This window comes from Dendrobates tinctorius, unplaced genomic scaffold (assembly GCF_039654945.1).
Source record: "Dendrobates tinctorius isolate UK_male_01 unplaced genomic scaffold, ASM3965494v1 ptg000163l, whole genome shotgun sequence".
NCBI classification, from domain to species: Eukaryota; Metazoa; Chordata; class Amphibia; order Anura; family Dendrobatidae; genus Dendrobates; species Dendrobates tinctorius.
The window spans coordinates 7,261,839-7,276,969 of NW_027361830.1; the positions used below are offsets into that span (position 1 = coordinate 7,261,839).

A 15,131-nucleotide genomic window follows, 5' to 3' on the forward strand; every position below is an offset into this window, starting at 1 on the left:
TTAACCTGTCGGGGGCGGTCCGTGACCGCCCCTGACACATAGTGCCAGGTGTCAGCTGTGATCGCGCTAGATGTACTATTCCGTCCTTGGGACTTAGGTCCCAGGTCACATGTACGTCTAATGTAGGAAAGGGGTTAAAGGGATCTGTTATGCCGCGCTCACCAGGAGGCGGGGCTTCGGCCCCGACGTCACTCCCTCCGGTACGGCGGTCCCTCAGGGGTCCCCGTCGGGTGCGCACGCGCAGCTCTCGTCCCCGGGTCTCCTCCTCCATGTCACGTTTGCGCTTGCGCGCTCCTGTCTGTGCTGTATCGGGCTCGGTCCTCTCTATGGTATTGGAGGTCCTGACCCGGAACCACTAGTGGTCATGTGCTTTTTGGCTAGGTCCTGACCCGGAACCAGTAGTAGTCATGTGCTATATCAGACGACCTCCCCCTAGGGGAGGTGCCTGATTATTGTTGTGCTTCCTGGCTGGGTAAGCTGTGTCCCAGCCTGGCTGTGCGCTGTTCTCAGGTCCTCTGCTCTGTCTGCTATTCTGTGGTGCTTCTAGCACTTGCTCTGAACCCTTGTTGCTTCATGCTCAGTTGTGCCTCCTGGCACATCCTCTCGTATCCTGTCCCTTGTTTCTTGCTCCGCCGTGCCTCCTGGCATTCACTCTATTCCTGTGTTCTGTTACTTGCTACACGCCTTATGTGCCCACGTGTACCCGTCTAGCACTACCCTGTACTCAGCGCACTCCCGTGTACTCTCCTGTGTTCCCTAGTATCCTGCACCCTCCAGTCACACAGTCTCGTATCTCCTGTGAGCCGGCCGCCTGGTGCCAGCAGTCATGGTATCGTATCCCCTGGGGCTTGCTCCTGACACTCCCTGTATAGGGGGTGGTCCTCACTAGGCTAGCTCGCCCTGGGAGGGTTGGTGCCGCGACCCAGAGGGTCCACTCCAGGAGTCGCTAACACTCTAACAGGATCTCCTGTATGGAAGTTAGGGCAAATCCCTCGGCACTCTGATTCTGACCCCAGGGTTCTATTAAAGTGATCATTGGTATGCAAGTCAGGGCAAATCCACTCAGCGCTCTGGTTCTGACCCCAGGCTCTCTTAAAGGGATCCCCGGTATGGAAGTTAGGGAAAATCCACTCAGCGCTCTGGTTCAGACCCAAGTCCCTTCTTAAAGGGATCCTCGGTACAGAAGTGAGGGAAAATCCACTCTGCGCTTTGGTACTGACGCCAGGCCTCTCTTAAAGGGATCTCCGGCATGGAAGTTAGGGTAAATCCCTCAGGGCTCTGATTCTCACCCCAGGCTTCTATTAAAGGGATCATTGGTATGGAACTCAGGGCAAATCCACTCAGCGCTCTGGTTCTAACGCCAGGCCTCTCTTAAAGGGATACCCAGTATGGAAGTAAGACCGTTTCACTCAGCGCTCTGGTTCTTACTCCAGGCTGACGGGATGATGTGGGATATTAGTGGTAGTTGTCCGGTGGCTCTGGCTGATGGGATGATGTGGGATATTAGGAGTAGTAGTCCAGTGGCTCTGGCTGACGGGATGATGTGGGATATTAGGAGTAGTAGTCCGGTAACTCTGGCTGACGGAATGATGTGGGATATTAGTGGTAGTTGTCTGGTGGCTCTGGCTGGTGGGACGATGTGGGATATTAGTGGTCGTTGTCCGGTGGCTCTGGCTGATGGGACGATGTGGGATATTAGTGGTCATAGTCCGGTGGCTCTGGCTGATGGGACGATGTGGGATATTATAGTGAATGTGGCTATGCAGAATGGGCGGGGCTCTGCACTCAGCTTTATATATATATATATATATATATATACTAGCTGAAGAGCCCGGCGCTGCCCGGGCATAGTAACTAACTGTGGTTAGTTATAACAAATTATAATTATCCTCCATCCTATAGTCCCGTGCCCATATACCCATCATACATATCCACGATCCCATAGGCCCGTGCCCATATACCCATCATACATATCCTCCATCCTATAGTCGAGTGCCCATATACCCATCACACATCCTCCATCCCATAGTCCCATGCCCATATACCCATCATACATATTCTCCATCCCATAGTCCCATGCCCATATACCCATCACACATCCTCCATCCCATAGTCCCATGCCCATATACCCATCATACATATTCTCCATCCCATAGTCCCATGCCCATATACCCATCATACATATTCGCCATCCCATAGTCGAGTGCCCATATACCCATCACACATCCTTCATCTCATAGTCCAATGCCCATATACCCATCACACATCCTCCATCCCATAGTCCCGTGCCCATATACCCATCATACATATCCACGATCCCATAGGCCCGTGCCCATATACCCATCATACATATCCTCCATCCTATAGTCGAGTGCCCATATACCCATCACACATCCTCCATCCCATAGTCCCGTGCTCATATACCCATCATACATATCCTCCATCCCAGGGGTCCCCAACCGCCGGTCCGCGGCCCAGCACTGGGCCGCTGCAGTGCCCTTGCCGGTCCGCGGACACAAGGTGAGCCAGGGGCGGTCAGTGGCGTAGCGGGGGCTGGGGCGGCGCGCAGCAGCTCTTAGCGGCGGGCAGGGAGCGATCAAGCAGCTCCGCTGCCTGCAAGAGGGAATAGCAGGAGCGGAGCTGCAAGGACCCGTCCACTGCGTCCAGCTTCCTGCCCGCCGCCCGCGCTTCCTGTCTCTGACACAGAGAGGAGCGCGCCGCTGCTGTGTCAGTGCGAGGAAGCGCGGGCGGCGGACAGGTGAGAGGAGAGAGGTGGTGTCTGTGTGTATGTGTATGTCTGTGTCTGTGTGTGTGTATAATGTGTGTACATGTATGTCTGTGTGTGTGTTGGTCTGTGTTTGTGTAGCCTGGCCCTGGAGGAGATGGGGACATGAGGAGAAGGCCATGAGGGGAGTGATGGGGTGAAGGCAATGATGGAGAGATGGCAGTGATGGGGTGAAGGCAATGATGGGGAGAAGGGAGTGATGGGGTGAAAGCAATGATGGGGAGACAGCAGTGATGGGGTGAAGGCAATGATGGGGAGACAGCAGTGATGGGGTGAAGGCAATGATGGGGAGACAGCAGTGATGGGGTGAAGGCAATGATGGGGAGACAGCAGTGATGGGGTGAAGGCAATGATGGGGAGACGGCAGTGATGGGGTGAAGGCAATGATGGGGAGATGGCAGTGATGGGGTGAAGGCAATGATGGGGAGACAGCAGTGATGGGGTGAAGGCAATGATGGGGAGACAGCAGTGATGGGGTGAAGGCAATGATGGGGAGAAGGGAGTGATGGGGTGAAAGCAATGATGGGGAGACAGCAGTGATGGGGTGAAGGCAATGATGGGGAGACGGCAGTGATGGGGTGAAGGCAATGATGGAGAGACAGCAGTGATGGGGTGAAGGCAATGATGGGGAGACAGCAGTGATGGGGTGAAGGCAATGATGGGGAGACAGCAGTGATGGGGTGAAGGCAATGATGGGGAGAAGGGAGTGATGGGGTGAAGGCAATGATGGAGAGATGGCAGTGATGGGGTGAAGGCAATGATGGGGAGAGGGGAATGATGGGGTGAAGGCAATGATGGGGAGACAGCAGTGATGGGGAGAAGGCAATGATGGGGAGAAGGGAGTGATGGGGTGAAGGCAATGATGGGGAGAAGGGGGTGATGGAGCACTTATTCAAAACCTATGGTGAGTTGAGTCACATTATAAATGTTATTTAATTATAAGTATGCACTGCTACACTACAACCGTGTCCATAGCCCCGCCCCCTTATGACCAAAGCCCCGCCCCTGCCACACCTCCATCCCCGCCCTGCCGGGCCATGGAAGAATGGTCTTGCTTGAAACCGGTCCCCGGTGCAAAAAAGGTTGGGGACCACTGCTCCATCCCATAGTCCAGTGCCCATATACCCATCACACATCCTCCATCTCATAGTCAACCATTATGACATCATAATGAGCGGCGGGGCTTGCAGCCTATGGTGACATCAGCGTCGCCATGGCAACCATTGTGACATCATAATGAGGGGCGGGGCTTGGTACGCACACACTGTTTCCCCATTATGTAGATAGGGGCATTACGACATCATAATGAGGGGCGGGGCTTGACGCACACACACTTTTTCCCCAGTATGTAGATAGGGGCAAAATTGTTTGGTGAATTGGAATGCGCGGGGATAAAATTTCGCCTCACAACATAGCTCAGGACATCAGACGGTGTGTGAGGGGCACTGTGGAGACATCAGACGGTGTGTGAGGGGCACTGTGGGGACATCAGACGGTGTGTGAGGAGCACTGTGAGGACATCAGACGGTGTGTGAGGGGCACTGTGGGGACATCAGACGGTGTGTGAGGGGCACTGTCGGGACATCAGACGGTGTGTGAGGGGCACTGTCGGGACATCAGACTGTGTGTGAGGGGCACTGTGGGGACATCAGACGGCGTGTGAGGGGCACTGTTGGGACATCATACGGTGTGTGAGGGGCACTGTGGGGACATCAGACGGTGTGTGAGGGGCGCTGTCGGGACATCAGACGGCGTGTGAGGGGCGCTGTGGGGACATCAGACTGCGTGTGAGGGGCGCTGTGGGGACATCAGACGGCGTTTGAGGGGCACTGTGAGGACATCAGACTGCGTGTGAGGGGCACTGTGGGGACATCAGACGGCGTGTGAGGGGCACTGTGGGGACATCAGACGGCGTGTGAGGGGCACTGTGGGGACATCAGACGGCGTGTGAGGGGCACTGTGGGGACATCAGACGGCGTGTGAGGGGCACTGTGTGGACATCAGAAGGCGTGTGAGGGGCACTGTGGGGACATCAGACGGCGTGTGAGGGGCACTGTGGGGACATCAGACGGCGTGTGAGGGGCACTGTGGGGACATCAGACGACGTGTGAGGGGCACTGTGGGGACATCAGACGGCGTGTGAGGGGCATTGTGGAGACATCAGACGGCGTGTGAGGGGCACTGTGGGGACATCAGACGGCGTGTGAGGGGCACTGTGGGGACATCAGACGGCGTGTGAGGGGCATTGTGGGGACATCAGATGGTGTGTGAGGGGCACTGTGTGGACATCAGACGGCGTGTGAGGGGCACTGTCGGGACATCAGACTGCGTGTGAGGGGCACTGTGGGGACATCAGACGGCGTGTGAGGGGCACTGTGGGGACATCAGACGGCGTGTGAGGGGCACTGTGGGGACATCAGACGGCGTGTGGGTGAATGCATTGTGCAGACATCTGACTGTATTATGTGAGGGACACGGTGGAGACATCATAATGTGTGAATGTGCATCTTGTTGTCTCAAACTATGTGTTGGGCCATGAAAGTGCTGCTGTAATGGACAGGAACACTAAAGGGCTTCATTAGGGGGACTGTTTTTTATGGGCGCACGAAGAGTGCTGGGTGAAGTCAGTGTTTTGTATTCGTTAACAATGAGCTGCGCCCCGCAGTAGTGGCCTCTTTCTTGACATCACAGTTGGGAGTTATGGTTTTTGTTATCATTTCCATTCCAATAGCTAAAAGCTATTGTAATTTTCAGCTCTGCCGCTAGATGGCAACATAAGATCTCCCACAAGCTGCCAAGTAGACAGAACCCTCTTGACGGCAGAAAAATGCCATATAAACAGGAAGAAGCGCGGGAGGCGGGGTCAGTACGGGACACAGTTCTGCTGGAGACACGCTGCATAGTGTAGCCGGGGCTGCCTCTCTCCTGCGTCAGTCCTGCTGGCTTCCCCCGTTTCCTCCCCGTGTGACCATCTTTGTTCAGGCTGGACTCCCTCACGCAGTCGGTCATGCTGCTGCTGGCCGCCGCCTTCTTAGTGGCGTTCGTTCTGCTGCTGTACATGGTGTCTCCGCTCATCAGTCCCAAGCCCCTGGAGCTGGCAGGTGCCCATGTTGTGGTGAGTGCCCTCCCTGCTGATGGGCTGTGTGACGTCACGATCCCTCTGTATATGCCTGTAGGACATACAGGTGCAGATCATGAGGGGGCTGTTCTTGTTCTTTCTGATCATGGCTTCCACGCACTTGTGTGTTATACTCTTGTGGGAATAGATGATGGAGCTCAATATGGAAACCCTTGTTATGTTACCAGTCTAATACATGTACAGAGCGGTGGAGACCTCACGTCCTGCAGCGCGTGTAGTCACACATGTCACATGTAGCTTATTGATGTGAGCAGGCTGCGGGATGCAGTGACTGACAGGAGGCAGAGCACGGGTTAGCAAGTTTAATAACAGGAATACTCCACACAGGGAGGTAAAGCGTTAAACAGTATAAATGGCAAAGGATGTTGTGAGGTGAAGAACGGTTCGGATAATGGCAGTTCGGTTGTACACTTATCATGTCAGAAGTCTCTCCTACTGTAGATGCTCCTTGAAAGTCAGTAGTGCTGACAACAGCTGGCGCAGTGCTTGTCCTGGTGATGACTGTGGTCTGTCTTCTGGTTACAGTGTCTGGTACCTTCCACTGGGCCCCTAGTCCATATGCTGATGAGGCCAGAGGAGCATGGGCCACGGCACTGTCTGAGCCCGATGTGGCCCCCTCAAGTCTCTGGCAGCGGTGCTTGGGCGCGGGCCTACGCTGTATGGATGCTCTGGGGCCGGAGTACTCACTGGTTCCTGCTACAGTGTCTGACAAGGGTATGGGCCACAGTCCTGTACGAGCCCAACGTAGCTCTGCAAATATTTACTGGCAAAGTCAGGGTGCAAGTGTCTGTCCCTTTCCCCGTCACTCTTATGGGGCATGTGTTCTGTAGTTACGGAACGTTCGGCACCTTGTCCTCTGGTAATCACCGGGCTCACATTGTATATCTGTCTCGTCTCTTTTCTCTCTCTGCAGGAGACGGTGGGCGCTGGCCTGCACGATGCTAGTGCTCCCCGGACGGAGCACTCCTCTGTGGTCTTCTATAGACCCAGCTTCCCTGAGCGCAGTAGTCCCTCTCTTTCTGGTCTGCAGCAGCACGCCTGGCCCTTCTCTCTGCTGGGCCCCCTCTGCAGGCAGTGGGGCCTGTTGCAGTGCCAGTACTGTGTGGAGGGATGGAGCGCAGCGCTCCTCTGACCGTGCGATGCCCCGGTTTCGCACCAAACTCCGCTGCTTCGCACACTCTGCCTTTTTATCCCCCTGCTATTCTGTCAGGAGGAACTTCCATCCCACTAATGCTTACCCCTGGCAACAGGGGATGCAGCCTCAGCAGTTCCGGACCCGGCATGCAGGTACCCGCAGACCGGTCGTCCCCCTTACATTGATATCATGGCACTACTATGATGGCCCTTGTTAAATCTGGAATAAGGCAACTTTCCCTTGCACATCTTTCTGTATAAATCTGATAAGATCCCCTGGAAACTGACCTGCAAGTTGGGTTATTAACTGCAGCAGGTCGGTGGTGCATGGGTGCTCTGTAGACTTGTCACTAGGATGTACTCCCCTCTTAGTAAAGATATACTCGCCCCGTGGCAGTCAGTATAGTGGCTTGTAGCCATAACGTGACTGCTGCAGTGATCCTGTTGACTCGACATGTCACTGGTGGGGGGGACACACGCTATACAGAGAATGGCAAGGTCCAGACAGGCATTATAGGGGCATCAGGGGATTGCAGATGTGGGTATACAAGTATCTGCACTTACGGTATATGTTGCTGTGGATTCATGCAAACGTCTGTGAGTGAAAATCCATTCCGCCTATCTGAATAAAGCCTCATTCAGACGTCCGTGCATACACTGTCCAGAGTCTCCTGACCCAAACTTGACAGTCTTAGGAATGTATGAGGCTGTGAAGTTCAGGACCTGCATCACTGTCCCTACGTTAAACTTATTACACTGACACCTGAATCAAATTTTGATGGCAAGCACTTAGTTTTCTGCATCACGTATTTATTGGAAAATCTGTTTTTAATAGTCACATCCATTACAAAACTACCCAAGGACCATAAGATACGTAATCCTAATAAGGATCAAAGTTGGAGCTAGGACTTTGCAGTTTGGGTCTTAGCATCGCACATAACAATTCTGTTTATGGTTTAGTTAATTGTATTTTTTTTTTTCTTTTTATTTCTTTTAAAAATAGGTGACTGGTGGCTCGAGTGGTATTGGTAAATGTATTGCAGTTGAATGTTTCAAGCAAGGCGCTTTTATCACTTTGGTTGCTCGTGATGAGGTAAGTTTTTATTGTATGTTCTTTACTTACATTTAAACTTTTGTACTGTAAACTCAGACAGCAGCTGGAAATAAAGCAGAAATGTAACTCCAGGTAAAACTGAGTATATTGAAGTATAGTATCCACATGCCCTCACTCTCCCACCCATCTGATTTAAAGCAAACCTGTCAGCTGAATTGTGCACAGTAACCTACAGACAGTGTCAGGTTGGCGCCGTTATACTGATTACAATGATACCTTGGTTGATGAAATCAGTCTTGTGGTTATTTCTTAATCTTTATTTTCAGTTAATGAGATTCTCATGCTCTGGGGGGTCTGCATGTGGGCTCTGCTTACATAATCATCTATGATCCCTCACTGACCTGCCCCCTATCTTATATACTGCATAGATGTGTGGGGAAAAAAAATTAACATTCATAACACAGGCGGTGGTACCTGCACTATAGCATGATCCAATTCCTAATATGCATTTATGATTTAGTCATATAGTAGTGTGTGGGGGGGAAAAAATAGTCATCAAAATGGTGGCGGCGGCCTGCGCAGTAGCATCTATTGCGTTCCGATAGAGGCTACTGCGTAAGCACTGGCGCTATTTTGCTGGAGCCTTTTTTTTTTTTTTTTTTTTTTTTCCCTCAAGCAAAATGGCCGCGCCTGCACAGTAGCATCTATTGGAATGCGATAGATGCTATTGCACCATTTTGATATTTTTTTTTTTTTATACACAGTACTATGACTAAATCATAAATGAATATTAGCATTTTATCCATTGTCATGCTACTGCGCCTGCGTGATAAATGTTAATTTTTATTCCCACACAATATTTTATGCAGTATGTAAAATAGAGGGCAGGTTAGTGAGAGATGAGTGACGTGTCATAAGCCATACAGATACATATGTAAGCACTACATAGGCCGCCCCAAAGCTTGAGAAACTCATTAATTGAAAACTACAAATAAAGATTAAACAACCACAAGACTGATTTCTTCAACCAAGGTATCATTAATCAGTATAATGACTCCAACCTGACACTGTAGGTTGCTCAGCACAGTCCTGCTGACAGGTTCACTTTAGAATACTCCTTTAGCTGCTTTTAATGTTTGATGCTTCCCCCTGCCGTCTGGTTGCTGGGGGGGGGGAGGTTACGCTCCTATAGATTCAGTCTGGACCAGCAGCTTGGTCGTGTTGCTGGTGCGATCAGTGTGCTCTCCCCCATGCTGCTAGGAGAGGCACATGGGACGGAGTCTGTCTGGATTTAGTCTTCGGCCCTGCGTCTAAGTGGCTTGAGCAGGTTGGAGAGCATGGAGCCTGCAAATGGCATTCTCTTATCTATCCCAGGAAATGAGCTGTGTACTACAGAATTTAGGAATGAAAACTGATACTTTTAACTGGGTAATTGCGAAGTTATTGTTTTTACAATTTCTCTGCAACTTTAAGAATTTGATAATATCTTACGACCACCCCCCTTTAATGAAACACTGATCTATGCTTCAGTACATTTACTTAGCAAATCTGGTTAAACTGTCCCGTACCCTCAGCAAGTATGCGATGTGTCAATATGCCCTATACGTTTACCTAGGGATGATCTGGCCATTGGTGTTTTCTCCACTTTGTGTTCCTGAAAATAGTAATAGACACATATGGTGCACAGACCCACACTTGGCGCAATGAAGAAATATTGGCAAGTATAAAGCATACAGCTGCTTATGATAAACTGCAGGGCTCCGAGACTGAAAAGGTGCCAATAAACCATCAATACCTGTGATTTTCCTAGGGAGAGAGTAAGAAGGTGTCAGATGTGTCAGCCTCACTGGCAAAAGGATCAGGGATGTAAACTCGATGTTCCCTATCCACCATTATCTGTCAGGAGGCCAGATTTGACGGGTCTGTCTGCAATCATAAGCAAGTGAGGGGATAACTGTCTACTAATACACATCTCTCTTAGGTGGAGAGTTGCTTAGCCAACCTTTTATCCATATTTCACTGTCTCGCACCCAGGATAGATTTAGTGCAGCACTATTTGGTATTTTCAATCTTCCAAAAAAAATTATTTTTGCAAAAAATATTCAGACAATCTGAATGTGGCAGCTGTAGGTTATGCACCTGCCTAATGTACAAAATTATAACATATTGGTGGGGGGATAGTAGAGAGTCCTTTGGGCACTACCAGTAGCATGTTGAGGAATGGTGGAATGTTTCTGTACATCCATGATGATCACATTGCAATAAATATGTAGAAATATAAGGCTATGTGCACACGTTGCGGATCCACAGCGGATTTGGCCCTGCGGATTCGCAGCATTTTCTGCTGCGTTGTACAGTACCATTTTAGTCAATCTAAAATGGAAAACGCTGTGCAGACATTGCAGATTTTTCCATGCGAATTTTCTGCAGATTTAAATCCGCAGCATGTCACTTCTTTGTGTGGATTCCGCAGCGGTTTGGCACCTGCTCCATGACGGGTGTCAAACCGCAGGGCAAAACCGCTGTCTAATCCGCAAGAAAATACGCAGGTCATTGGACCTGCGGATTTTGACAAATCTGCGTGGAAAAGTCTGCAGCAGAATCCGCAACGTGTGCACACACCCTTAGGGTAGGACGGAGTAGATCAGTGTTATTTTCTGTGTAGGCTGGCCTACATTGCTGGCACTGTTCATTTTCTGATCTGTAGATCACTTTCTGCATAAAATGCACGTACTTATTAGAAATGTAATCTCAAAGTAAACTTTTACTATGGACAGAAATAGAAGAAAGGGATGTTGGCTGAACTTCAACCTGTACTATCTAGAAACTGCACTGAACTAAGCTGAGCTCTTCGTTGTAGGTTTTTTTTTTTTTTTTTTTTTTCTCCTCTGAGTATTTGGCTGACGTCTAAGAGTAGTTGATTTGACATTTGAACTTAAATTTTTTTTTCCGTTCATTTCAGAGCAAACTAGTTCAGGCCAAAAAGGAAATTGAAAAGTATGCTATAAATGACAAACAGGTAAGACTTGTGTGGAACATTGTAGTGCTACAAGTATTGCATTTTTTTTTTTTTTTTATTCCGGTTTTAACCCATATCCGACATGCGTCGTACATATACAGTGCTGCAAAAACTCCGTTCCCACAAACCACAGTACATGCATGGTGCCGCGATCGCTGGGGCTCTGAGTGCCACTGCAATCGGATGCGGATGTCAACACTTTGTGAAAGCCGACACCCTCCAAAATTGCCCACAATCGGTGCTAGCACTGATTGCACATGTTTAACCCCGCTAATGCTGCTGTCAATAGTGACAGTGACATCGAGGAGCATCGCACAGGGAGGGAGCTCCCTGCCTGCTCCCAAAAGCACAATGCGATGTGATTGCGTTATGCTGATTGTCTCCATGGTGACCTATGCCTGCTGGGTCCTGCAGGAAAAGTGGCCTGTCAACGCCTGCTAAGGGTACTGTCACACTTAGCGATGTACCAGCGATCCCGACCAGCGATATGTCGCGGTCAGGATCTCTGGTACATCGCTAAGTGGTCGCTAGTGAGCTGCCACACAGGCAGATCTCACTAGCGACATCGCTGGGGACGGGGGTCGCTACTTACCTGTCACACCAGGCGATCCTGCGTCCTCCTGCCCGGCTCCACGCGTCACTCGTCGTCACAGCAGGAAGCGCCGCAGGAAGCTGACGAAGAGAAACAGTCCAGCCTGTTCTCGCGCGATCAGCGATAAGCAGCGGGGGAGCGGTCGGAGGTGAGTATCAGACACAGCGATATCGCTAGCAATATCGCTATAACGTCACTAGTTATAGCGATATTGCTAGCGATATCTTAGTGTGACATGCCCTTAAGAGCTGAAGCTGACAAGCCTCCTCCCCTGCCTGACGTTTGGTGCTGCTATGCTCTGCAGTGCAGAAGTATTGCAGAGTATCAGAACAGCGGTCTGTCAATGCAAGATGATATTCCGTCCTGGGACATTGGGGATTTTTTTTTTTTTTTTTCGTACAAAGAGCAAAAAAGGAAATGCAAAAATATTAATCCAATAAATATAATATTTACACATATTTGGTTTTGCCGCATCCGGCACGACCCGCTCGTTAAAACTATCCCACTACTTAACCCATTAAGTGAACATCATAAAAAAGTAAATAAAAATGTAAATAGAAATGGTATCTCTAAAAACATAATTTTGTCCTGCAAAAAAACAAGCCGTCATAAAGCTCCGGCAGCGGAAAAATAAGCTTTAAATCTCAGATTAAAACAATGCAAAAATAATTTCTCTTTCGCCTCATTGGGGGACACAGAGACCATGGGGTGTATGCTGCTGCCACTAGGAGGCTGACACTATGCACAAAAAAGGCTAGCTCCTCCGCAGTGTACACCCCACCGACCAGCAGGAAATTCCTCAGTTTAGCTTAGTGTCAGTAGGAGGTGGACACGGGTCTTTCATTAGACCCCTATCTACCTCCATGTGCGTCGTTCCTTTTCAGGTTTCCGGAGGGATACAGTGTGAATGGTCACAACTGTACTCCCACAAAGAGACTGAGTACGGCGTGTACTGCCACACCGTATCCTCATAGCTCTGTTTCGGGACCACAGCTTAGCACGGGTGCGTGCCAGCGATCCGGAGAGTCCTCGCCCCCCCCCGCCTTCCGCCCACTCGCCTACCAGAGCCGGTCGGTCGGATGAGGTGCGGATACCACAAAACACGCAGACAGCGTGGGATATATCAGGTACCTTTATTGCAAACGGAGGTGAGTATGCAGTCCAAGACACGGCCCCTGGCGGTTTCAGGATTCTTGGGAGCGGTCGCAGAGGGAGTACTGTGGAGTCTCTGCGCCGCCCGTGCCTCCCGGAGGCCGCCGCATTCTTACGGGCCCCGGCTGTTGCGTGGGCCTTGTTCTATGCTTCTCCTCGGCGTTCGGCAGGGGATCCAGGTCATAGGTAGGGAGGTGGCCGCGGCGACGCAGCGAGACCTCTGCGCCACCCCGCGCTGACAGGCGGCCGCTGCCATTAATTTAGTCCCCGGCTTTATTTCGGGCCTTCTCTGACGTCGCGGCCACGCCCCCGCTCTCTCTCATAGGCGGGCTTTTCTCCCACCCGTTCTAGGACCACCCACTGCCTCTCAGAGCCTGCGGTGGGCAGCGGGCGGTACCCTCTGGCTCAGTGGCTAGCTCCGCTCATCTTCGTTTGAAGGCGCGCATTTATCCTGGTTCCCTCAGGCTGCCGCCATTTTATTAGCCTGTCAGCCGGACACACAGGGATTCCACGTTCTCCTCTGCTGGGGCCCTGCATCTTCAGACGAGCTGTGTATCAGCACCTTTGGGGACACCGCATCATGAGTAACTCTGCAACTGCAGACTGACACCCTTCTCTGCCTTCTGTCCCCAAACCTTCCAGCATTCTTCAGGGATCTTCTTTTCTCCTTCATTACGCCTAACTCTAAGGCTGATCGTGGCCGTCTGCCTGCCCCCACGGGCTCTCTAGTCCAGTTCTTTGCATGCTCCTCTTGCAATCGCAAACTTCGCTCAACGACCCCGTCCAGGAGCCACCTATTGTGCAATGTGAAAGCGACACCCCCCCCCCCCCCCCCCCCATTCCTGGTTGGGCCTTGTCTCTTTCACAATCTGTGGCAGACTTCACCAGGGTGTCTAAGTCCCTAGTAGCCGTCCTTGATAAGTTGCCCCTGGACACTTCTGCAGGGTCCAGCAGGTCACAGGAAGCTCCATCTGAGCCAGCCAGCAGAAGCTGCAAAAGTCCCAGACAAGATCTCCGGCCGGGATCCCCTCCTGGCCTCACATCCCCACGTAGTCCTTCCCAGCAGTCGCCCTCCCGTGCTTCCTCACCCGAGTCAGGTGAAGCGTTCTCGGATGTGTCATCCGAAGGGATCTTGGAGCTGGACGCGGACATGAAGGTTACGGTACAGAACCTCATTGCTGCGATTAACCACACCTTCGAAATCTCAGACTCCCCTGCAAAATCCTCAGAACAGGAGGTTTCGTTCAGACGGGCAGAAACGCCTCCCACTCTTGAGTTTGGCAAGATCCTTACCAGGGAAAGAGAATATCCGACCAGGCGATTTCAAAGAGGGAAGCACCTTGGCGTGCTGTACCCGTTTACCAAAGAGCTCACCGACAACTGGTCTGCTTCCCCCTCGGTAGACGCACCAGTGTCCAGACTGTCTAACAACACGGTTCTCCTGATTTCAGGTGTGGCGTCACTAAAGGATTCTAATGATCGGATTATAGAATCTTTAGCAAAGTCAACATTCGAAGCGGCTGCAGCGGTGCTAAGCCCAGCCTTCGCTTCCTCTTGGGTAGCGAAGGCCATAGCCACTTGGGCAGAGGATCTCCGCAAGGGCATCCTAGATAAGGCCCAACCAGAGCAATTGGCCGAAGTGGCCAACCAGATCTCCCATGCAGGGGATTATCTGCTCGATGCCGCGTCTTGCGCAGTTCAGGCATCAAGCAATGTTGTGGCAATCCAACGTACAATTTGGCTCAAGGCTTGGCAGGCGGATTTGTCTTCAAAAAAAAGTCTCTTACCAATCTGCCTTTTCAGGGAGCGCGTCTCTTCGGATCCCAGCTGGATCAGATTATTAAGGACGCCACTGGAGGCACGAGTTCCCTCCTCCCTCAGTCCAAGCCTCGCAGACCTCCGCTAAAACGTCAGTTTTGGACTTTCCGCCGCTTCAATACGGCAGACAACTTCTCTAACCAACAGAGAACGCAGGCACGTCAGGATAGAAAAAAGGTGTCTTTTAGACCCACTCCCTCCTGGCGATCTCACTCCTCCCATGGCAGATCCTCCAGATCTGGACGGTCGACATCAGCATGACTATCAACGAACTCCCGAGGGTGCTTCCCAATTGGGAGGTCGACTTCTTTTCTTCAGAGACGTCTGGCTTGCCTCAGTACAGGACGCTTTGGTCAGGGAGGTTGTATCATCAGGGTACAAGATAGAGTTCATGTCTTGGGATCGTTTCTTCGAGTCCCAACCTCCAAAAGATCCTGC

General features: G+C 51.2%; 1 protein-coding gene across 1 annotated transcript in view; it reads left to right on the top strand.

Annotated features, from left to right (window-relative positions):
- Positions 1–5,660: 5,660 nt before the first annotated feature.
- KDSR (3-ketodihydrosphingosine reductase) overlaps positions 5,661–15,131 on the top strand; it is a 71,953-nt gene continuing 62,482 nt past the window's right edge. The window contains exons 1-3 of the mRNA XM_073550175.1: positions 5,661–5,900; positions 8,062–8,151; positions 11,075–11,131. Coding sequence (XP_073406276.1) covers positions 5,793–5,900; positions 8,062–8,151; positions 11,075–11,131 — 255 coding nt within the window. The 5' untranslated portion in view covers positions 5,661–5,792. The remainder of the gene's footprint in view (positions 5,901–8,061; positions 8,152–11,074; positions 11,132–15,131) is intronic.